This window comes from Rhyacophila brunnea, unplaced genomic scaffold (genome assembly GCF_057557595.1).
Source record: "Rhyacophila brunnea isolate RB1 unplaced genomic scaffold, BYU_Rbru_1.0 scaffold_9, whole genome shotgun sequence".
In the NCBI taxonomy this organism is placed as follows: domain Eukaryota; kingdom Metazoa; phylum Arthropoda; class Insecta; order Trichoptera; family Rhyacophilidae; genus Rhyacophila; species Rhyacophila brunnea.
This window is the reverse complement of record NW_028233361.1, coordinates 37,398,445-37,425,144: the sequence shown is the minus strand read 5'-3', so window position 1 is coordinate 37,425,144 and position 26,700 is coordinate 37,398,445. Positions and strand designations below refer to the sequence as shown.

General features: G+C 32.0%; 2 protein-coding genes across 2 annotated transcripts in view; one reads left to right on the top strand and one right to left on the bottom strand.

The window, feature by feature from the left end:
- The first annotated feature begins 7,760 nt into the window (after positions 1 to 7,760).
- The window catches only part of LOC147063589 (uncharacterized), a 33,142-nt gene continuing 14,202 nt past the window's right edge, over positions 7,761 to 26,700 (top strand). Inside the window, exons 1-2 of the mRNA XM_085959609.1 lie at positions 7,761 to 7,898; positions 22,488 to 22,549. The gene's annotated coding sequence lies outside the window, so the exon portion shown is untranslated. The remainder of the gene's footprint in view (positions 7,899 to 22,487; positions 22,550 to 26,700) is intronic.
- The window catches only part of LOC147063588 (TOM1-like protein 2), a 44,787-nt gene continuing 27,602 nt past the window's right edge, over positions 9,516 to 26,700 (bottom strand). Inside the window, exons 11-12 of the mRNA XM_085959611.1 lie at positions 23,080 to 23,139; positions 9,516 to 11,263 (exon numbers count right to left, since the gene is read on the bottom strand). Of these exons, the coding sequence (XP_085815737.1) occupies positions 11,066 to 11,263; positions 23,080 to 23,139 (258 nt within the window). The 3' untranslated portion in view covers positions 9,516 to 11,065. The remainder of the gene's footprint in view (positions 11,264 to 23,079; positions 23,140 to 26,700) is intronic.

Genomic DNA, 26,700 nt, shown 5'->3' with positions numbered 1-26,700 from the left:
TGATGCTATCCAACCTATCTACAGTGATACCGCAATCCTGAATCTAGGAAATAAGTGCAAGCCCAAAATCTATCCAGTTAGCCTTGGACGTCTTAAACAAACCTGGTCGTTGTTGATTGACATTTGAACTTTTGTTTGCAGCGTAGCTATCTGCGGCCTGTAATGAAAAACAATCGCATTGTGGTCGGATCCCAACGCTGCATCACGACATATTCTCCAATTTTCAACTCTGGTGAGCAGAGCGTTGGAACAGGCAGTAATATCAATATAGCTTTCCAGCTTACGAGTTCCTCTGATCGTTTCAAACGTTGGGATAGAACCCTCGTTTAATACGTTTAGGTCGTCTGTGCTAAAGAATCTGACACGGCTGTGCCTCTGCCATCAGTACGTCGACTGCCCCACCTGATGTTCTTTGCGTTTACGTTGCCTCCGAGCAACAGCCTGTGACCCTTTGAAGTGTTCATTAGCCTGCTCATGCCGGTCAGCGATTCATCGATGTGCACCGACCAGTAGCGTTTCTCCTAAGTAGTCGAGTTCTACAACAGCGCAACTATATGAGCTAAACTCAGAAAGTAAAGTGCAGTGGGTTAGAGATGACGTTCGACGCACAAGGTCGCTATCCATTACTGAAGATATATTCTCAAACTATAATTTGATTGGTTCTGAAAGTGTACGGTTATTATGGATATTGATTGCACTATGACAAGATAATACATTCTGATGGTTGTTTGATTTATTTTATTGTGTCAGGATTTTGGGTTAACACTGTCCGCCGGAGACTATTGCCAGCCGAATTAACTGTTAATTATAGCTTGAATTTGAAATCCAATAAACTATACCTGTGGGCTTAGACAAATAAAGACACGGCAAAAAAATGATTTGTAATAATTCTCAAGCACCCTTTTTAGAAAAATTTCTTAGATTTTAATATCTAACACAAAAAACACAATCCCTAATGGAACTGTCAAAAAATTCTCGGTGTCCACCCGAATTCCGGAGTGGTGTAGGTCATGGCTGGGGAGGGCTGACAGAGCTCTAGCCTGGGGGCCCGGGCTGTGGGAGGCCCGGCGTGTCGGGTTGACCAGATAAGTGTGATAAACACACATCATAAATTAGCTTTAATAGTAAAAAAAGTCGCCTGCGGCACTATTATACTTCATGGCCATGAACATTTTCAATTACTTATACAATTGTGCAATATATTTTTTGATTATTATGTGTCGATACTCGACAGCTCCATTATTAAAGTAGATGTATTAAAAATCGCCAATAATTCACTATATAAGTACCCTTAATTTTAACTGAAACACAATTTGAAGAACATTAATGTAGTGTTTAACACTGCCTTTAATCTTAGCGGTAGGTAAGGGGCCTGCCAAATATCGTAGGCTGAGGGCCCGTTTCAGGATGTGGGGACCATGGTGTAGGTACACCGAGTGCAATAGACAAAAGACCGATAAACGATAAATTAGGCTGTGAAAAAGAAAAAGATCCTATAGGACTAATTTACATTCTCCTCCTTGGCCCCCCCCCCAATATTAAATCCTGAGTGCGCCACTGATTGCAGGACAGGCGGCGAGGACCAGACATCAGTGGACATCTTTATTTGAGCCGTTCGAGGTCCATACTGGGAGATTTTTGTGTAGGTAATGAAACATCGATCTTCATATAAATGATTTAATATTTGGCATATAAGTACAAAGATTATAATAGAAGCTATATGAAAAGTATAACAATATTATATTATAATATACCCTCAACATAAAGTTGACAACACGAAGATACGTTAAATCTAAAATCATACATTCAATATTTTATTTCAAGTCTTACATAAAAAGCAATTCTAGCGATTAGGATTATTTTAATAATAATACAAAACTCAGAAAAATCAATAAAAAGCAGACTTGTTAGCACAGGTTTTCTCTTGTTTTCTTAAACAAGCCTGATGATGACATATTCTTTTGTACACAAAGATATACATATTATGATATTTTTACACAACCTCCGGAATTTACTTTCAATTATCACTTACAAAATACATTATGGTTTGACTGAAATCAGTTTTCTGGTAGGTACCTATAATTCAAATATATAATCAATACACATATTGTTCGACAATTAGCAATATGCCAGAACACACAAGGAGGGATAAAAACTATATACATAAAAGTTGTAAATAGTTTCTTCTGTGTTTTGATTATCATTTTTTTTTCCGACCATGTCCGATCCTATTAGGATCATATCGCACCCTCGCAACTAAACCGCCACAAGTCCAAATTTACGTGTTTTGAGTTAATTACTACGTTTCATTGTCTATCGTTCATAGCATAATATGTACCGAAAATTTCATATCTCTAAGTCGTCAAATTCAAGTCAAAACTTCATTCAATATCTAAACACAGTACAAAAATGCGAAAGGTAAAAACTTCAAAGCTGATTTTCTCTGTTTGACGTTTTTTGGACTGTGGCAGTTTAGTTGCGAGGGTGCGATATGGGCCTCCACAGAGTAGAGAGGTTTGTATAACAGATTTTGTTTTTTTTAAGAAAAAATGGATGTCAGCCACTTGCTCAACCTATTAGGTCCATACCATTGAAAAACAATATGTGTACTTGCCAGACCCAGGATTCGAACCTGGGACCCACGGCGTTATGGTCCAACGCTTAAGCTGCGCGGCCACCGTGGGCTATACCTCGCTTGAAAAAGATGACATATTGGCAATGTGATTTTATGTGAAATATTAATTTTATTATTTAAAAGTATTTACTTATAAGCTTTACATTTGATCGTTTAATCTTCCACTTCGCAGGCTACGCATTGCACTGAGATGCAGTTCATCTAGCGAACAAAAAAAATGCCGAAATGTAGACAGTTATGAAATCCTACTTCAAATTGATAATAATCACAATTTACCCAAATTAGTGGATTATGACATATTGCAGTTTTGTCGAACGATATATCTACATTTGAGGTATTAAAACTACAAGATGTTGAGTACATTTTTTTCATCCGCATCATAAAATAGAGAACAAAAGTAGTTTAGTAGTTTCACAAAATCACAAAAGTTCAGATCAAACAGAATAAGACCTATTTGTAATCAGTTCAACATTGAATAAAGGTTTTTATTTACCGACTCTAAGCTGATGTAAGTAGTAGGTTTACATGACGTGAATATTGTATGCACAGATTTGATTACCATTACGATCCGATATAATTAGAATTAATTCAAAACGATCGCCCGTGGACTAATTCATGTTGTGTTTTAATCCCCTCATTTCTTCAAATACTGACATAAAACATTTTAATTGTTGTAAGAAACACATTGATTGAACCAATCAAATAAAATTGTTTAAATTTTCTGATTTATTAATCTAATTTTTGATTACAGTGCAAAAAAACAATGCGAAATTTTATTTAAATCTTGTTCAACAAGAATAAAAACAGGTTTTGTTATAAAAATGATTCGGAATGCATTTACATGAATATTATTGTGATATTGGCTACGGCGGTAGATAGAATGGCAGAGATGTGAAAGATAAACCTTAAAATTAAAGTACAGTGAAATAGATATTAGTGACATCTAGTGAGAGAATGCATAATCAAGAAAAATTTAAGCTTTATAAAACAATCTACTTTTTGTCAGACCAATGACAATCAATATCATTAATATCATTAATAAAACTACCTCAAAAATTACAAAAAAATATCACAGCAAGACAGCTCGATTAGATATAAATAAAAGAATTTCAAGTTAAAAATGTTGTATTGATCAGCATGCATATCTCACAATTTTGTCACTTAATAACACACCACTTTAAATAGGACTATTTGCCATACCCGGACAATTGACAATTACAGATTTAAGCGTCTCCTTTAGAATGATTCTAATTTATAGACAACTCAATGAGTTACACCAAAGATTCTTTTACCTATTCATGGATAGTGCAGCCAGAAACAAATAAAGGGTTGAAAAATCCTGGAATTAAAATATGGCTTTTTTCGTCTGCGCTATTGCAATGGTCAATCCGTGAATCACATTCACATCCGTTTATTAGGCATATAATTCCTAAGATTGATATTGAAAACCGTTCACAGTTCTACCTACTCGTAATACATAATATAAAAAGTTAGTTGGCTTTAATATGTGTGTGTGCTTCATCTAAATAAATAAATGTTATTAATAATTAACACCAATATGTGTTTTTTAAGAAATTATTACAGAGAACAACTTAGTATTTATTATACAGTGAAAAGTAATTAAATTTGTGGATCGTGCTGTCTTTCAAGCAATGTAAAAATAATGAATGAAATTAGGTATCAATAAATTGTTAGGTAGGTCGCACATACAAATTGGACGCGACTGTGACATGACATGCCAATACAAAGTCACAGTATTTTTGTCTGATGTATCCGGCTTGAATATTTGATAGTTCTACTCAATGACATTATTAATGGACAACGCGCTCAATACAGTAGCTAGCAAGTAAATTCGTGCATATCGATATTCGCACGTGTATAAGTAGACGTCACGCAATTTCCATTATGCAATATCACGCATTGGGAATTTATAGCAATATCACCTTTATTATAATGGCGTTAGAACAGTGTTTCTAGTGTCAATGTTCATTCGAGCGAACCCGTTCGAACCGAACCATTCGGCAGACCCGACAACAAGTATTGGGAATTTATAGCAATATCACCTTTATTGTAATGGCGTTAGAACAGATTATGCCATTCGGCAGACCCGACAAAAAAGTGAGTGTCATTACTTTTTCCAGATGCTTCGTCCATATTAATGTCATTGGTTCTACTACATGGATTAAGCCATGTCTTATGTGCAGGATTGAATGCAACTTTGCTACAATTTCTGAGTCGCGGAAAGTTAAATGTCAACTGCCACCCTAAGTCAACCCTAAATTTAATGGAGGAAATTTTAATACAATAATGGTAACATTAAATTTAATTATATAATATCTAGATGAATTTTATACTTGCTATAAAGCAGTCCACAAGAAAGTAGGATATTACAGTATTAGACTTTTACCAAAATGTGTTTGTTACTATTGAGAAAATCTTAAAAATGTACAATTTTAATTGAATGAATAATTTGTACTTATTTAGTTTGTAATTAATTTTGTATTTCTTGAAGATTAAAATTATTATTTCAAATTGCATATTTATTTGTTTCTATTCAAGTATAGCACAATAAAATAAAACTTTGTATTGACTTTCATTCCTTATTGGGGATACACAGACTCATATTATTATATCTGAGGGTCTCGAAGAATGGGTAAGGTCAACAGAGCGTGTCCCCCCCCGGAGCAAGTCTCGAGTAGCAAAAATTGAAAGCCCTCGATAGACTGGAACCGTGGTAAGATAAGCCTGGAAGTATGGCGAAATGCAATGCATGGAACACCTATGTTGTAGCACACAATAAAGAAAATATATCTTTGTAGATGGGTGACCATAATAGTATAAGTCAAAAAGGCTTAGGAATTAAATAAACAATAATATTGCAATTAAAAAAACAGTAAAATTATTCATAAGCGTATGAGCCTTCTTTCATCACACTCTGCACACATTACGAGGGTTTCATTTTGTATCGATATACCCAATTCTGGTTGTTTCGGATGGATTTTGCCAGTCACCTTGTATTGGTCGAAATATTACTTGTATTCCTAAAGACATCTATCATAGATATTTCTTTATCATTATTATTTATTACACATGTAGGAAAGGTCAATAAAGCGCCGGCTAGATGCTCACGCTTTACGACAATCTTACCTGCGCAAAACGGTTTGTATCGGGAAGCCCGTGCGTATGGACGGGAAAACAAAAAGCGCTGTAAAAGACTATTTATTTTATATAGCATTACGAATAAATTGTTGGAAAAAAAAATTGAAAAGGAATAGAATCAAACTGGCAATAATGTATTGAAATTTTAAAATGTCTATCAATAGAGATTCTGCATATTTGGAGACTAAATAATTTTTAGAAAGATGTTCACGTATTTTTATGTAGCCTTGAAAGAATTATTAAAAACAAGCCTGCGTTGAAACATAAGTTATTAAGTTACTACCTCTATATTATACAGTGAATAAAATCAAATAATTCTAACCCACATTTTAAATCAGAAATAATAAATTCATATTTCAATGTGTCAATATGAAACAAACATGTTCAGAGACACCTGTGCAAATGTTATAACTACGTAATACAAACAAACCACCCGACAACGCATGTCACACTATACGCACTGGTACGAGTTTATTATACACACATTTTCTTTAAAGATAGTTTTGATCATTTACAGTTGTTTAAAATTGAAAAGATTTTATACAATCTATACACAAAAAAGTTCGTTTTTATAAATAAACATAAATAAAATTATTAACAAAATTCATAATAATTTACGCAACACAAAAGTTCTTCATTTCATCATATTATGCTAGCCTTTTAATGTAGCACCTATTCCATTATTTAAAAGATAAATCTTTCAAATTAGCTTAACCACTTTGAAAGATTTAGAAAACATATTATTCTGCGGTGGAGAAAAAGAGAGACAATTCAAAGCAACGTGCAAAACTGATAATGTACGCTGATTATAAGCCAGAATCACTTTCTACCTGTCAGATACATCTCAATTGCATGTTTTTGAGTCATCTATCCTTTCTTTGAGACCGCAGACTTAATTAATAAATAGTGGTGTGATTATCGATTGTTCACCTAAGAAGCTCAAATTAAATGCGGTTTATATAATGTCGAATGAGTTATTTAACATTTTTAGTATTCCACGCTGGTGATATTGTTGGCATGTGTTGTTTTAGCCTAAATGCCTGGAATGCATACAATTGGCAGAAAAATCTCTTACTTCTTCAATTATTCAAAAAAAAAAAAACAAATAAACATTTACAAAATTCATATTATATTAGTCTACGGTCGCAGACAAAGCAAACACGGTTGCGAAAATAAGGACACATTGTTTGCATCACTGAATGTCAACCGTCAATGACACTTCACTAAAGAAGAGAGAAAGTATTGCACAAAATAATGTGACACAGCGCACTATCAATTAACGATTATTTAAATTTGGCACTATTTAAAATATAAACGAAAAGCAGATAATACTATTTTTCGCTATATCAAGCCATCATTTCCATACAATTGAGGTTTATCTTTATTAAATGAAATATAAGCAAAGCAGCTGTCATTTTGACTAAAGAGCCATTTAAGTAATACAGAACAATTCAAGATGTTTTCCAAATTTCATAACAAGAATTGCCAATGTCATCAGACACTTGACTTATTTGACAAATATCTTTACTTTAAAGTTTCGCAATTAAATGTCAGTTTCCTATAAATGTTTTTTAATTGATTCAGACTTCCAGTCATAATGAGAGTCACTTTTTAGTATGTATGTACATCCTCCATTACAGATTTTAAAAATAATATTCCTTATTGAATTTATATCTTATACCTTATGCAACATTCCGAATAAAAAAAAAAACTTCTTTTTTACATAAAAGGTGAAAATATTATCTTACATTAATGATTGACACAATTTATTGTAAAGAAAAGAATATTTATTATTCATTCAATCATTCTTTTCGATAAAAATTGAATAACAAAAAACACATTTTGTCATTGAGAATATTTATTTTATCTTAGAATGTGAGCTATGTGTAGCTTTGTAGAAATCAACATTTACTTTATTTGACATATTAATATTTCGCATATTGCCATGGTAATAAATAATAGGTAACTACCGACAAAACGGAAAGTCTGGACACCGACAATGAGAGAAAGATGGACATCTCTGAGAATTATTGGGCTGTTACAAAAAATTACATTTGGAGGCGTTAAGGCGGATTATGTAGTTGGAATAGACTTCGTCTTATCGGTAAGATTTTTCCTTAATATGAAATTTGAAAAAATCTCTTTCGAATCCCGATTGATAGGGCATACGCCTGGATTTGCTGAAGGATCGATGTGTGAATTATGGGAAAATACTTCCTTCAATGGTAAATTTGGAAAGTGTCTGTTTGACACTTAAGTTGGTTGTTTACAATTGTGGCTGACAAAGGTCGCATGTATATGTTTAGATCAGATGTTAGCCGTACCGTGTCGTTTGCCAGTGGCCGGTGGGTATATGCTGAGATTGGTGGTCGTTAGCAGTGATTAGCTACATACCCGACCACAGCTGCAGTGAGTCATACGTTTTTGATACAGCGATGCCAAGTGTGCAAATTTCCATTACATATGGTATGACAGATACAGTCTGTGACAGCCGCTGTGAATGTAGTTGGAGTTTCAATATTATTGGCATAATACTATGAACGCAAATTAATGTTTTAAGTGTCGCTATCAATGAATGAATGAATGAGATGTATAATAATCATTTTTCTATTCATTAGTTTACAATAAATCATGTCAACACTATGACATTATAATAGACATTGCAAGAATAAAAGAAAAATGGCTCTAATGCTATATATCCATTATGACTATAATACTATGAGACATTATTATTATTAAGCAGGATGTGAATGTGAAATGCATTTCAGTGAGTGATACATATTGTATAAATGCAAAAAAAAAAAAAAAAACAATATACCCATATTATAAACAATAGATTAATAATATAAAACATAAAACTATTAAAATATTAATTGATAATGTGTAGGTACTTATAAATTAATAAAAATATTATATAGTTTTAGGGCCTGATGCATAGTATGTTGGTGATATGTAAAGCTAGCTAATTATGATACCAATGCATACATGAAATTTAACAAAACAATAACATGACAACGTTGCTTTCTGCTATCATCAAAATTATTGCCATTTTTTAAATTATGATTTTCCCTAAATTATTTTTGAATTGAAATACAATGGTAAATGCAAGAAAACCGTACAGTATAAATTGAATAATTGCAAATTAATTGTTAACATAAACTTTCAATACATTAATGGTTGCTTTGCCAGTGGTTAGTTGAATAAATGCATACACCACGGAAGTATTCAATAATATTATTCACAAATATCTTAATCAATTGCACAGTGAAATCCAGTGAAATCTACAAGGTTTGCAATTGCCGAAAACGTATGCAATCGCTTGGTGTTTACGTAGATAATTAAAATGATAAATAATATTGATTTGTCTGAATATTTACGATTTCAGTTAGCAACATTTAATTATTCACTATCAGCTTTCACTTTATTTCGTAGTCAGGAGTGTCACCTGTTTGTCGTTATGCGCTATTTATTATTTAGCTGAAAATCCGATGACTAAAACATATTAAGCCGACTTATTTCAATACGTATTACTATGCATTAGGCCCTTAGTATATTTTCTTAAATTATAAAGAATACATCTTTGATTTATACATAAAATAATTTTGCGATACTTTCATATTTGCTTTAAAGTCTTAGTAATTTTATTAATCATTTACGATTCCTCTATTAATTTTATATCATGATTAGGTACTTACTTTGAAATTTTACGATATTTTTTTTTAAAGATACTTCGGTTTATAATTTTCGATGAAAATATTCTCGAGATAAACATTATGTACATTATATTATTTTATATTCCTCAACAATTATGATCTACAAATAAATAAAATCCTTTTAATATACTCACTCATTTCTGACAGATAAATAATTGCCAAAAGTTTTCATCGCTTTGCAGATTACAAAATTAAAAATCAGAGATGAAACGCATTATATTCTAAAAAAACAAAAACTATTCTTACGACCGACGCTTTCTAAGATGGCATCAAAAAATGTTACATCATTTTACAGCAGAATTCAAGATGATCGACATGTCGCACTGTGAGTGTAAAACCAAGGCATCTGCAAATTTCTCAATATCGAGATTAAATGCAAAACAACTGCAAAAGTCGTGAACTTGATAATGTAAAAGTGAAGTAACTGAAAGAAGATGCAATATAATATAGATATAAACCAAATATTATGATTTTTTTTAGAAACTCTATTTCTCCTAACAAAACGAAGACTTCAAACCCTAATATATCCAAAATATGTCTTGGTTTTACACTCACGGTGCGATGTGTACAATGAAAATAAGATTTCAGAAAAAGTTAATATGTAATGGCTCTCTTAGTTGGTAGGTACTTAACAAATGTTTATAAATTAATGGAATTTTATGAATATATAAAATAGCACTTTATCCATACTTAGTGTATTAAAAAATGATAAATGTTTATACATAGGTATTAATTATTGTAAACAAAAGAAATGGTAATTTTTAGTTTTGTTAAAAAAACCAATATAAAAATATCACTAAGAATCAGAATTAAATGCTAACAAGATAACAAACCAAAGATTTTATTTTATTCTATCAATGTTTGCGTAATATCTAATATTGTTTATTGGTTTTAGAAACTAGCCAAAAGCTAAAATAAATTTTGGTAATAGTTATTATAATTCTTTAATTTCTTACAAAACGAATGCGACTCAGAATCGAATGTATGGAAGTCACTTATTTTACGTTTAACATCTCAATGGATATTCGTTAAAATTATCCTATTCCGATTGACATTGTAACATTTTAGAAGCATCGGTGGTACCTATTTTATTTTAAACAATTTTTGTTTGCATGTTCTTGTACCATGTTCCAATAATGCCATCAATTAAGAAAAAAATAAGTTATTAAAGGACAATATCGTAAATTCATTGTTCAAGTTGAACTGCGTGATTGACCGATTTATTGATGTTATACGCGTCAAATATACGTAGATACAATGTTACAATGATTCCTCCTTTGGATGCCCAATATGCCCGCTTGTGAGTGAACATGGCAATCTACATTTCTTATATAGAATAAACATGTACTATTAAGAAAATATGTGACTTCTCCACTTTCAACTGTAAGAAGAAATCTATTGTGCACTGAAGATGAATGTTGAGCCGTGAGATAAAAATAAAACTGGCGTATAAATAAATGAAGCCTGAATAAGGAATCGTTATCACCATTCAGGCAGGCGACAAAAACAAACATGTAATCTAAATAAGGGTGGCGAGAGTGGGGGGGGCGCATGGCGATCAGAGCGCGAACATGGACGCGTCGTGTTCGGGCTTCTTGGGGGCCGGGTGCCTCTGGCCGGGGTGGGGGGCCTGCGACGACACCGCCAGGGAGGGGGGAGGGGAGGAGGAGTCGGCGGCCGCCGCCCGCTCTGCCAGGAACTTGTCAAAGTCGCTGCTCGTTACGCTCTCGTGTGGTTCTACTGCAATTCCTGACGCCTGTAAAGTCATATAACTCTTAAACAAAACATATCATTACAGCATTAATGAAATTTGCTGGAAGAAAATCTATAGACCATAATTATGAAATCTTTCAAAAATGATACACCCAATAAGGATAAAGAGTTTACCAAGCATCTTATTGAAAATTCACGTAAGACGGTAGTTAGCCTATCGGTGTAATGTCTCTATATTAAAAGGATCAGTAATAATGAAAATTTTATAATACAAATTGCCTTTATTAAATTCAACTTGAAATTTATTTAATTACTACAAATATTGTCATAATAATTGCATTCTACCTAATGTAGATTTTATTTTAATATACTATCGAACGATGCCTCCGGAAACCCATAATGGCATTAACAAAGTATCCAGAATACTAGTATTATGTTTAAAATAATTACCAGAGTAAATGAGAAAAAACCCTTCGTCTCTTTCGGTGAGTAACATATTATTTAAAGCCAAACTTTTTATACAAAATAGTCTTGATAACGGTGTTACAACAGAAATAACTATTGAGTAGAATTTAATATTATACAACCTTTAAATTAAATAAGAAATATTTATACAGGCAAACAAATAGAATCTTGTTCCTTTTAGAAAGGGTTGAATTACGTGTAACTATACTATATATATATACAATATTCAAGAGGAAAAATCTTGAAAAGATATTTATCGTAGGTTCATAAAGATGTGATTTAATCAATTAATGAATTAATGCATGATGTGACCCAATTAGTTTTAGATTATTTCAGCCATGTGTTATGTTTACAAATCGATTATGCAATAACATCTGTCATATAATGGTAATGATGAAAGAAAAGCGTTTAGAGAAGAAATCGGTATACAAATGCAACATGCGAAGCAGATAAACAAACAAACATGCAATGAGAAAAAAGTAATTCACAGAGTGATTCTTTTTATAAGAATTTTTTTCCTATTAACTCTCATTGGGTCAATACTGTTGGCCTACGGATTGAAGTACTGGCCATCTACGATATATCATTTGTTGACGAAATTATAGTACATTTTACGTAGTCTAAATTCCAAAATTTCCATCAACGGTAGTTTGGTACATCATTTATGTCTACATTATAATTGTTAAAAAAATATTTGTATTACGCTGCTTTTCTTATTTTTTAATTCATATAATTTGACTAATAAAACAGATGAGTGACGTTCAAATGAGTACCTGAGACAGCGAATAAGCATAAAAACAGGAGGCTGGAGGAGGTATTTTATATACTACAGGAAATCTTGGATATCAAAAGTTTTATAAATATTAGTTTATATAATAGATTACGTGCTTATATCATTTAATTTTACACCTATTTTCACTGCTATTAATTTATTTCACTCTTCTATTGTTTTTATTGTATATTTAGTGTCCGACAACAATGAATTGGCGATAACAGGAAGTCGATGTTGTCGCATAAAGAAGACTTCTCAGTGACATATTATCAGTCATAGTGGCAACACGTGCTAAAGGCGTGTCTAAATGATGTATCAGCTCTACTTTTAGATGTTGACTCTTTTTCTTCTTCGCAATAAACCAAAAGTTTAAGGGCACACATGCTTACCTAGAGTTTCTGTTTTTTCATTTAAAGTTGAACTATGACATTGAATACTAGGTATGATTTTTAAAGTGAAAGTGATATTATGTTACATCTCTTTTACGCATGCTAATATGATTAAAAAGTTTTTCTTTCTCTTTCTGTCACATTCGAATTTGATTACCAAAGTTTAAACATTTACTATGCGTATTAGCTGACGTGCTTCGTCGTTTACAAATTATAACATGAATTTAAAAAATATATGTATTTATAATATTAAATATATTTTATAATGTACACAGATTTTTTTAACAACTATATTATATATACTTTTATTTATTTGTCGCATATTCAAAATGTTCTTGCTATATTAAAATCTTTTTTTTAGCCGGCCAAGTAAATCCGTATTTTTGGCCATAGACTAATAGAAAAAACTCTCTGCTGTCAGATTATGTTGATAGCAAATTGCAAGATACCTAACGAAGGAATTGTGTTTTATATCAGGAATAAGAAACACTATCTGTAAGTACAATATTATGTTATTTATTACTGTAGTAGTATTCTGTGTGTTTTGCATATATTATTCAAGTGTTAATTTATTGTTTTCTTAGTCTACATTAGTTGCGTGGTTAGTTTAGAGGTTATTGCGAGAATGCCTGTGATTTCATATTTATTTGTTTGATATAATCTAAGGCGTTCTAGTTGTTATTAAACATGTTACCTACCTGATTACTTTATTTTAGTTAATCAATCTTTTTTGATGCTTTGTATTATCACTAATCCATTTTAATTACCATTCTTCAAACAGTCGCACACTATAAAAGATTAAAAATCACACTATTAACAGTTCATATGTTATGTTTTTTGCAGATGGAGAAAATGTCTACCGAGATCTTTGCTTGTCGACGGTTTCATATGAATAAGATGGAATGAAATAAATCTTTTAATTAATAATGAAATAAATCCGACTTTCGGCGTACGATCCGAACATGGCGTGATTCATATAATATTATTTATGACGTAGACCATCAAGCATATATACCCATTTTATAGATTTAATAGTACAATTACAAAAGGTAAATATAAAGTGACTAATGTTTGTAACCTATAGCTATGTCTATCTCGCATACATATTTAAAAAATAAAACAATTTTATAATTACATTTTTGCACTAAATTTATTATCGATAATGATATAAAAGTTGCTAAATTGATTCATAATATTCTAAAATATAATATAATTTTGCATATCAGTTACTTGTATCATATCAGGTATGTCATTTGGTAGAGCTTACTCTCCAAGTCTTTTCTTTTTCATCCTCAATATCACTTTGATATTAGAAACATTGTCTTTCTAACACCATTTCAAAGACTTTAAGTTTTCTAGATGCTGTATATTAATTCTTCTCTTCGGCTATATCTGCATCTTAGTTGCAGCATATGGATACAATGCGGCGCCTCCAAGAATCTCTGTCACTCTAGTTTTTTTGCATCGTTCCAGGTCATACTAGCAGCCCGTAACTCCGCCAGATATGCTATATAGATAGTATTTAGCGGCCATCCAGGACGCCGGAATCCGGTTGGCTTGAAGAACAGGCAAACCAGATTGGGATTCTCTTCAGGCACTCGCAGCACGTGGCCGGGCCAGGTACAAAGTTGCGTATTCACTCTCAACGTGATGCGAGGCTATTTGGTGCGTTCTTTTATCTCCCGTTACTTCTAAAATTACCGCACACCCAGTATCCGTCGTAAACATCTGTTCTCGAAGCTCAGTATACGGTTGCTCGGAGCCTTTGTAAGGTGCCATGACATAAAAACTAGTAAGATATTTAAAATAGCTGCTAGAATGAATACATTGTTGAAAGGAAATGAAAACTGATAATATGATATATCAATTAATTTGTCCATCTGAAGTTGTAGATATCAGTTAATAATTATGTGTTATACCAGTAATTAAATGCTGACTTCAAATGAAAATTGACTATTAAATATTGAAATAATATATTACCAGTTTTGATTTTTTTAAGTACTATACTATATCCATGGTTCATATTACAATGTCATAGTAAAACTTAGAAGAATAAAATATGTCGTAAGACGAAATCAATCTTGGGGTTTTAATATAAGTTAAATAAATAGTACACAGCTAATTTGTTATTACTTTGAATACATGCCATGTCTTTACATCAATAAAAAACAGAAAAACAATTTAATAATGTATAAATATTTATATAAGACTTAACAACGTCTAGTTAGACATCTAGTTAGACACGATGACCTCCATTTAATTTCCTCTTATTTTAAAATTCACCAAGATATATCCTAATAAGTAGGTAAGTATATTACATTTGTACATATAATAAGTAAATCAAGTACTTAACATAAATAATTATACTGTAAAATTAAATTACAATTGAAGCAGTATATATGGACCCCACAGAGTAATTAACAATATAATAATTTATATAATTATATCGGGTATATACTATATTGACACATTTTAATGAAGTCTATTTTTCTTGGTACCTACGTTCAATGATAAATGTTGTTTTATATTGTAACATAAACAATGGTAATATGCATTGATCTTTCTGATTTTTAAACTGTGATATCTATTTTATATATCTATTGATTTCTATGTGTATTATTGATACATTATTTATTTCAAATACAATAATTTCAAAACTATCAGTAAATAATATATAGAAAGCGTCATGTTGTTTAGTTGGAACATCTACTAGGAAATTCCATCCAATCCAAATTCAATTTTTACCAGGTGGGTACTTGTAGGTCAGTTATTTTTGGAATAAAATGAATCCCTTAAAAAATATGAAATAAGAATAGAATGATAAATATTTGTGAAAATTTACCAAATCAACATGTTTAACGTGAATATTTTCACACTAAAATGATAAATATTGTTAGGAAAATATACACAAACAGTTCATTCAGAAGTTATGACGTTTAAAAGATCCCGCGAGTTAACTCGTGCGTGGCACTGATCATGAGGTGATATCAGTTATAATCATTTATGAGGAATGGTTATAAGCCATTGGCACAACCAATTTGGTTTTTGACCTTGAGAACAAAATGTACTTTTTACACGGAACCAAAACTCACGGCTGCAGAGACGAATGCTTATACAAAATATGGCGCAGTGGAATCGCCAGCAAGATCAGGTATCATTATTTAGATGTAAGTATACATATTATTTTGAATTTCATAAAATTACACTCGTTCTGGGTGTCTCGTAACAGTAAACTATATTAGTAAATTAGATATATCTTGATGAACTATAAAATAGTGATGTAATATAGACTTGTTGAAAATATATTAAGCATAATAAAATTTAAAATAAAAATTTAGAAATTCAGCCTTTCTGGTTCTCTAATATTCATAGATCTACTGGTTCTGGGATCTACTATTTCTGGCAGTAGACAATTCATATAAAAGTGATATATCTTTTTTTCAATCTTTTCAATCCAAAATGTCTCGTCTTTTTTGATTAATTCTATTTTAACAGGAAAATTATGTCCCGTCCAAACTCCAAATAAACAGACATCTTTCTTAGTAATATGAAGCTGCCCCTGAATCTGGAAGTACCAATCGTGATTTTTATCTATTACCATATTCCTGTCTTTATCTACTTTCCAAAATTTAATTTTTTTCTGTACAATAGCTTCATCTGCACTTATTCCAGCAGCTGAGAAAGGACATTTTATTTCAATAATTGTATCATCATCGCTGATGCCATCTGGCGTTGCACCGATAAAATCATACACATCATCGATAAACAATCCACATCTCTCAATCTTAATCCGTTCTTGTACACTAAGCTGTTGTAAAGCTATTGATTCATTTTCTTTACCATATTTTACCGCTTTCACGTTGGCTAATGATTGGCTATATAATAAACGTTTTACCAAAGGCCCAAATTTTGTATTTTCTCGCCGCTTACACACCTTACCAAAAACAGAGGCAGTAAGAAGGTTTCGTCGCCTTTCTAGCCATTCTGCACATTCAGATTGTAATACGGTGCGTCTTTCTATATCCCTCCTCTCATAGTTTGTCAGTTTGAGTTTTTTCAAAAAAGTTTCTTTTAACAATTGATATTGATTTTTGTCCATATCAGGTTTTTGGCAACTCTCTCCATAATCTGGATTAGATAAAGGAACAGTATGTATTGGTTTTCGCCAAGATTTTCCTATTTTTTTTTTATTTATTTTCAACCTTCTTGATTCTAAGCGATTTATGAAGGCTTTTGGGCTATTTTTATAAACTTGTTTTTGAATTGTGCAATGTAACTTATTTGTATTAAATGCGATTACCGCCGCTGCACATCGTCCCATGTACGATTGTCTTTGAGAGTAGTTAATTCTCTTGCCGCCTACAAATTTTGCAATCATGTTATTAAAAGATTCTGAAATATTAGTAGAAAAATTATAAATTAAACTTTTTGAATTTAGCACCAAACGAGAATTATATATCATTAATTGAGAAAATAGACTGCATTCTTTTAATGCTGGTACATAATTTACATCAAGCATGTCCTCTGTATTTGGTTCATTTGTACAAAAATATGGTAGACAAGAAGTATGGTCTCCAAAAACATGGTGCGGTCCATTAAATAAATCTTTTTTCAGAGCGATAACCTTTTCTTCGAAAGTACTATCTTGTAGTTTTCTATACTTGATTGCACCTATGACGGCTTTCCGCAGACGTCTTTTTCTTGACGCAATGATTTTTCTTACATTCAAGGGATATCTTGTGTCTTTGGTTAATGCCTCTATTTTGCCACAATAATTTCTAATTAAATGGTTTTTACATTCAACTTTCTCGACAGTTACATTCGGATAAGGGTGACAATCAAGAATTTTTTTGTATGTGCTGGAATCTCCATCAGCAATCAATTTTGAATAAATCAATCCATGTGTATTAATAGATTCTTTAAAGCCTTCTAATATTGCTGTAGATTCCATTCCACCTGACGGACCGGTATAATTTAAAAAGCATTTATGTTGTTGAGCAGGGATATTTTTATTTTTAGCTTTGGCGCACAAATCGCAATATTTATTTTTCACTGACATGTACAAAATCTTTCCGGTTCTTTGACCAATGATCGTGGCAGCGCCAGATGCTGCGGAATAATTGCATCTGTATGAACGTTTCGACCAACAGCCGTCTGCAACAACTGATATCATGGGAATACCAGAAGAATCGACGTCACCATTTTCGATTGCAAGTTGTCGCTCTTCTTTCGCAGCGTTTTCCATACTCTTATTTTTGGTTTCTTCAAACCACTCGTACACCTTCTGTTGACTCTTTCTGTATGTTCTTGCTGTAATCGATGGTACGTCAATTGCTGAACACATTTCTTCCAGATTTGAAAATCCACTGCCGATACTGATTATACTGGATACAAATGCGTCACACAGATTCATTTTGTTTTTGTTCATTTCAGTGGTATATAATTTTAATTTTTTACCACAAAGTTTACATTGAATAAAAAATGTACTACTAAAGTTATCCCGATTTTCCCCAAAAATTTCTAAATGTGATAAATTACAATTAAATGGAGAATCATGGTGGCTAATTAATTGAAGTTGTTGGAAAAAATATGAAAAGTCTATAATTCTACGGCCTTCTACACGGAATTTAGGGCTTGAATCTTCAATTTCATTTTCTATAATAAATTCTTCGTGTTCGTGTTCAAATGTGGGATGAAATTCTGGTTCAGGTAGTATGCTTTGAGGATTTCCATGCTCAGGCATAGTCTTCGGCAATATATCAATACTATAATACATTCAAAAATATTAGTTTAGTAGATAGTTAACAGAAAACAAAATGTATAGCTGCTATTAATTATTGTACCAGATTATAATTTTTGTCACAGACACACTAATTTCGAATAAGACATGGCACAAACATAATATAAAAATAATATAAGTACAAATGATCATTATACTTAATTGTGTGTATTAATAAGTAATACGCAAAACTTCCTTTTGCAAGATAAATAAATATTGTGAACCAAAATTTTCTGTGAAATGTGGTTTTTTCAACTATGTATAATTATGTCAAATTATAAAATAATAATTTCAAACCTTTGTGTTTTTAATGTATTAATATTTCCATCTTTTCTCCTACGTCTTTTTTTGGAACTTCCAGCCATCGGATAGTGAGTTCGTGGCATTTTTTGTAAGTACAATCGATATAAATAATTGTGATAATATTGTTAGGTACCTATGTCAAAAACCGAGGATGAAAATTTCGCATTCCCGCTGAAATAAATGACGTTCATAGTATTGCCAGGCTAAACTTTCGAAATTAAAGTTAGTTTTTAAAAAAAAAATTACATTGGAAAATATTATGTAAGTACAGGCATCCATTATTATGTTATTTGATGAAAGTATTCTTTAAAATCATCTGTATTATTATAATCTCGCAAATTCATAATTTAGTAAAAGTTAAATTTTCTGTAATATAAACATCAGTAGGTACCTAACCTATGTTGATTCATAATTTTGGCTAAGTAAAAAATATAGATATTTTTACTTCGCGATGTGTTTGGGGTGTTCTAAATTATGTAAGTATGTTTAATAACAAATGTGAAATTCGTAAAACCTCATGTGTATTATTTATTAAATAAAAATAGTAAAACTAATAGTAGATACAAATGGTGAAAAACTTCATTCTCTTATTTACTAAAATATCAATTCAATAATATTTTAGTAGATATGGCAATACTGGACGACCCGATATATGTCACTGAAATAAAATAAAATCTATCACAATTTATAAAATACATACCTACTACAATCATAATTATTTTGAATGTAGAGGGAGATAGTTATAGAAAGGGACAGAAAACTGATTGCTATGTTGCAATATTAGGCAAAATAGATTGCAACAGTGTTAAAAATTATAATGTATGATTTAGTATGACATAACGTAGAATTGACGCAAATACAAATTTCTTCAGATTTTTTTTTGTTTTGTCCTCAAATGTCAAAATATGTTTTCCTTTTGAATAATATGTTCGAATTTGTGTTTGTTTCGCCTATTTTTGTGTTCAATTTGTAGCATTCACTTTTATAAACATATTTTTGTACAATACTTGTGTGTTGGCGTATTTTTTTGGTCATATAAAGTTAAAATAATACCAGCTAAAGATTCCATACATCATACACCAATTCGCAGGTGGGTCTGGCGGATATCAAGATGGTCGAATATTTCGTGGAAACAGTTGTTTTAAAAAGGTCTCTATTTAGTATTACAAATTTATAACTAACAAGATATTTCATCATTTATTCAATGATTAATGATAAACCTTCTGATACGTAGCTTTATATTATTTCGTATGTCTATAATTGTAGCATATTTAAATAACAAAATGTCCACTCGCTTCCATTAGATTTAGAACCAATAGAAACTGCAAATATTATAATTATACTGAATATATTTTACTACATTATGTTTTATAACATTACAACTATCTATAATAAATCGTTTGAGATAATAATTAAGGGAAAAATTTGTCATCATCACAGCCTATTAATGTCACAAAAATATGGCTTCGTTCTCAATTATCACGTTTCACGGTTTCAAAGAATATTATTTTACGTCATAAAAATACTTTATGTAGTTATCAAATGTTTTACATAAATATTTGACGATGAATAAGCTTCATAATGATATAAATAGTTTTTCTACAAATCTTACGTACTATTCAGGCTTAACCTCTGAAAATACCAGAAAATAGCTGACATGGAACACCTTCCCCCTTAATAATAATAATTCTAACATCACTCCTGATCGTTTTAGACATATTTTTGCTATAAAAAGCTTCAAATTACGTAAATTGATAGATCCGTACACCACGGGAGTGTAAAATGAAATGATAAATTTGGGGATGTTCCTCATTTGATTAGCATTTAAAATTTGATTAAACCCTGCCTAATGAAAACTAGAATAGATATTAGATAAAAAAATCCTTTGATCTATTATGATTTCGTTAGGCAGGGTTTAATCAAATTTAAAAAATGAGTTAAAATAAGTTAAAACTATTTTTTAACGTGTATAAAATTTTGTATCACAGCATTTTCATTTTAATATTTTAGTCATTTTGCGAGGAATCCGCTTCTCATAAGATTTTTGAATAATTTAATAATTGTATGACTAGTTTGAACCGTTTCGGGACCCCTTTTAAATCTTCTGACGAATCAATTGAGTTGTAGTTGTGACGTACGTTGGGCTCTTGCTGTATGGATATTTATTTGGTGTGGAAATGGAATACATGCTGTCATTTACTATGATCCTCTGTCATGCAGCCCTCGTAGTCCAGTGCATAAGGCACTGGTTTCTCATCCGAGGGCTCCGGTTTCGATTCCCAGTGAGGTCACAATACATTTATGCAATTTTCTCAAAGCCCGGATGTTTATGTGATTGTTTCACTTCTAGTATCACTGCTGACTACTGTTATTGGGCCGCAAGACCTGTTGCAGTGTTAAAAAGATTATATACAGATCTAAATATATATCTATATTTTATATAACATTATATTAACAAATATATTAACATATATATTAACATAAGTGACACACGGGAATGAAGTTTGAATAAGAATGAACATAATATTATTATAGTTTGAAATTTCAATTTGCAAATATTAAAAACTATTAGTGAGTGCCAAGGATGTCAGTATTAGATTTGTATTGGCTTAGTTATTATGAATTATTCGCAAGAAAGAACACTTGGGTCAGTAACAAACAGGTTGGTACATTTCTGAGGTTTTTCAAAGTGATGTATTTTAATATAATGTGTTTGTTATTTGATTTAGCAAAGTAAATTATAGTTTCAGATTTTATTGAAAAGTGATATTATTATATGTAAGAATATATTATTATTGTATTATCAGTATTTTTAAAAAGGGCGTACATCAGTGGCGTACGGTGACGTTTGCTCGTAAATATGCTGTTGAGAAAGATACATACACATACGAGGACTGTTTAACAAGTATCTGACTATATGCTGAGAAAAAACAATTACGTATGTGGATATATGAAACCCTAATCCCCTTCAAAACAGTTTCCGTGGGATTGTATACATTTCTCCCAGCGGTTTCGCCATTGTCGGAAGAATTTCTGGTACACCTTTTTGGCAATGGAGTACATACAGCTGGGCTGCCGTGTTCAGCATAATGTATTCGCATAACTCAGATCGGGTGTACCTTTCAACAGTATTTTCAGTTTGGATAATAACTAAAAATCACTAGTTCGTGTAGTCCAGTATGTCTTGTGAGATTTGTAGACGGAGTTGCTTCTGTAACATCATCAGTACGAATTTCATGGACTCACTGTAAAATCACTCACTCAAAGTGGAGTGTACCGAACCAGTGTTTTCTCCACCTTGTCGGCAAGTTGTCGGACGGTGCCACGACGGTCCTGCATGACCAAAGTCTGCATATGGTTAATGACCACTTCGGGTTGTTGAGGGCCTACTGGGACGTGAGTCGCTCTCCAGTGACGTGTGGCGGTCTTTGAACATGACTCTTTAATTTGTGTAATGCCCACGGCATCGTCACTGAGAGCCTGCTGATTCTAACAAACGGTTTTCACTTGCCATAATTTGGTATAATATCATTGATCGAATCGTTCTGTCTTTTTGCAGAGTACACTCCCTCACTCACAACTTGACTGACGATCTCTGTGGGCAGGAAATAATTCATGCAGGTACGTGAAGATACCATTCAACTCCTCAACAGAGGAAACCTCACGTGCTTCATTTGTTTACCGTGAGAAAAACGAACCGCGAGAAAAACTTTATGAACAACCTTCATATAACTACTATTTGCTTGGGGTTTTGAAACTAATTGAATCTTTATAGATAGCAGATGAAGTAGCATGGGAGGTAGAATTGAGTGTGATAGCTCTGATATATTCTATAAATATTTATATCTTTCGAAGATAGATGCTAAGTACTAGTACAATCTCATTGTATAATAAATATTATCGATTATACATGGGGATGCTCTAAATCTACAGCAACTATGTAATGCACGCCACTGTTATACATATACGAGTAATTAGTATTGTATCAATTATTTTTGTTAACATATCGAGCTGAGATTTGACTATTGATTAGTAAGATTGAAGCCCATTATTAGTTGTTTAGTTTAAATGGCAAGAATTGAGAGTTGAAGTATTAAATGAAGAATGTCGGTGTAACGTGCTGCTGCTGTTTGATGAGAGAGTTTACAAACCTCGTCGGCGCGGAGCCACGCGGCTATTTCGTCAAAGTCTCTTTCGTTACCTTCCGCCGCCTGCAAATGAACAACAGATGCCACAAAAACAACCACAACATTCAACAACAACATCACACAACATACAATAATGTTGAACGTTAACCGCACATTGAATATTCTCAGAGTGGCGCCGCGCCGTGCACAAATGAAGTGTCTGTTTCCAAAAACGGATAGATCCACAAATGGTCAAAATCGAACAAAAGATACGTATATATTCTGTGTAAATTCTCATAATAATATGTAATGATCTATAACTTACAAAAAAAAACCACTAAGCATACGTAAAAAACTACTTACAGAAATTGATTATTTAAAATATTACAAATTGATAATATGTCCAATATTTTATTTTTTATATTTATTGCAATAAAGGGTTTATTTGCTATGTAATAAAAAAGAGCATATTTAAAAATACAATGTGATAACGTTAATCTTAAACATAAATGTCATTTACCACGATAATTATTGTATTGTGGACATATATCAGTAGTTGGAAATAAACCTCACATATACCCTGTATTTAATTAATTACACACGAGAATATTGTTACAAATATGAAAGAATATTTATTCGATCAATTGGCTATAAAATAGGTCATCTAAAGAAACCGCACGTAACTGGACAGATTTTTTATAAACCTTCCTGTTTTGGCGGCATAAATAGATAAAAGTGGCCACTTTCTGCCTCCAAAGCAGCCGATCGCTCTGTCGAGTTCTAGTTTCGTGGCTAACGAATCGCCAGCAACCACTACTAAAAATGTTTTATATATTGTATGCTAGTGGTCGCTCAGGATAATATTGTTTGCGCAAGCAATTCAATCTCACGGTGCGGTAGTTTGAATCATGCGTCTGGCAAATACTACATGTTGTTTTTTTAATGTGTATTTGATCCAGAGCAATGATCCAATCACACCATATGTTCAGATTAGCTTGCAATCTAAAAAGAGGATGATGTAAATCAAACATTCAAATATTCAATGTGCAGTTTTGTTATAACACATAATTCTAACATTTATAATTTGACTGCATACACCTGTAGAAAAATTATGAATAAATAGGCATAGCAAAATAACTGTTTTATAACACAAAACACTAAATTAAAATTTTTTTGATCAATACAATAATTATTACTAACGCTACCGATTGAGATCATAAAAATCAAAATGTCAAATAAAAAATATTTTAGCAGATGTGCCAATTAGAAAATTTATTTAAACCTGCAAAAATGGCCAATGCTATTACATGCAATAGCAAAAATAATAAACTTGATAGATAATTAAAGATAAAATGGCATACATTCTATAAATTATGCAAAAAATTATGTTTAACTGTAGACAATAACTATTATTCTTCGAAGAATATTATTTTATTATGTTTTAATTCAGGCATGCCCAACCCGCGGCCCAAATTGAGACTTTTTGCGGCCCAAAACTCAAGCTTTAAATCTGAGCCCAATTGGGCCAAAACGCTGAAAATTAGTTACGGTCAAATAATTCAATTCATTTCCCATTATTAAATGACGTTATTAGTGACCATAAAGATTTTTTTAAATATTCTAATGAAGTCACAAAATTAATTAAGGAATTCAGTACCAGATTCGCATTTATGCAAAAGTATGAGGAAATGTTCAAAATATTCTTAACTCCATTTAATGTGGAGGTGGAATCAGCGCCTCTAAATTTACAAATGGAGCTAATAGAACTGCAATCAAGCATAGAGTTAAAATGCATGTTCGAAGGGAATAAGCTTGAGTTTTATCAGAAATATATCCTCGAAGATAAATTTCTAGAATTCAAACGACTGGCAATGTGCATTATAGCAGCATTGAGACTATATATCGCTGTGAATCGTTCTTTTTGAAATTAAATGTATTAAAAACAAGTGTCGCAGCAGGTTGCTCGATGAAAACACGACCAATCAACTGCGATGCGCGTCGGCTAAATTACAAGTCGATATGAAAAAGATATCAAACAATATACAAAAGCAAGTGTCATATTATAAGGTAATGAAATATTTTGAATAAGTTCTTTATTTTTTTTTTTTTAATATGTTTGGCCCACCTAAGCTAAAATTTTTTTTGGCCCACCAAACGATTTGGGTTGGGCACCCCTGTTTTAATTAGTAGTACATATTTCAGGAATGGAAATACAACAAATACATACGAGATGAGTGCACCATGCACTTACCACACAGATATCAATGGCATCTCTCTTTGAAAATCGCATACAAAGCATTGGATTATCAAAAATATTATGTTACTATGGTAATGACATTCCAACAAAGAGACTGACTATTTGGCAGGCACTAACGTGAAGTTACGAATGATAATATGACTTCATCGAACCTAATGTCTGATGAAAAATATGTTTGAATAATAAATATTAAATTATATACAGTCGAACTTGGTTATTACCAGGAAGATGGGACCGACTGAATTTGCTCATTACAAGCATTACTCGTTATATAACATTTTTCGCGCCACGTTCTATTTAAGCATAGAGCATAAAAATTTTGAAAACCATCGTAAAAATCCCCGAAACAAGCATGGCATTCATAAACTACCAAAGAAGTTGTTTATTGTAACGAAGTGCTGAGCTGCCGGCGCTGGTAGGTACCTACTGATTTCACAAAGCTTGCATTTTTACATGCAATTTCAACCACATGCGTGGATACTTTTTCAATGTTGTCGGCGAAAACACCAATTAGGTACTTCGATACATAACTAGTGTCATAAACGTAATCCGATCCCGGCGGCATCGGTCTCGTCAAGTGCCCGATCGGATTTTATTGCTTAGGGTCGAAAATGTTGTTTTTAAACGATCGACACATTAACAGTTTTGCTCGGTATACCCAAGAAGTAGCTCATTATAAAAGTGAATAAATGTATGGAGAAAATCAATGTCAAAGAATGTTTCCTCATTAGATTCGAGATCTCGCTATTTCCATGATCGTAATAACCAAGTTCGACTGTATTTTTAAATACATTTGTATGAAAGAATTTTTCTTGGGCATTCATATGTACTGCAGAAAAACTTCAAGAGATCTTTATTTGGCAATGTGTTCTTTCCGACTTATACATTGTGTAAATGATGCCATCCTTGTGAGTGTTGATCTGTGTGCCGTTATAATAGTCTGAGTGATTACTCAGACTATTATAACGGATTACGAATGTCCATTGGTTATTTTCCTAAGGGAGGATGATAACCGTGTTCAACTAAATCGCTTCGGTCATTGATATATTCCACTTGCGTGAGTGGCTGTTGAGTTTGGGTGGATGTTGTTTTATTAACTCTTAAGATAGGGTCTACTTAATTCATTTGGTGGACTTTCTTGTGTATTTGTATAACACTTTATATATTTTTTTCGCACTGTTTTTATTGTGTTACCTTCATTATCTGAATGTATGAATCTGTGAATGTTTTGAACTTATAATTTGTAATGTTCACTCATGTAAATAAATAACATTTGAATTTAGTATGGCAGATGTCTATGTTGTTGTTTTGCCATATTAAATTCCCCCGATCGATACTAACTTCACTCCTGTGCCTGCTAAATAGTCAGTTGCTTTGATAAAATGTTC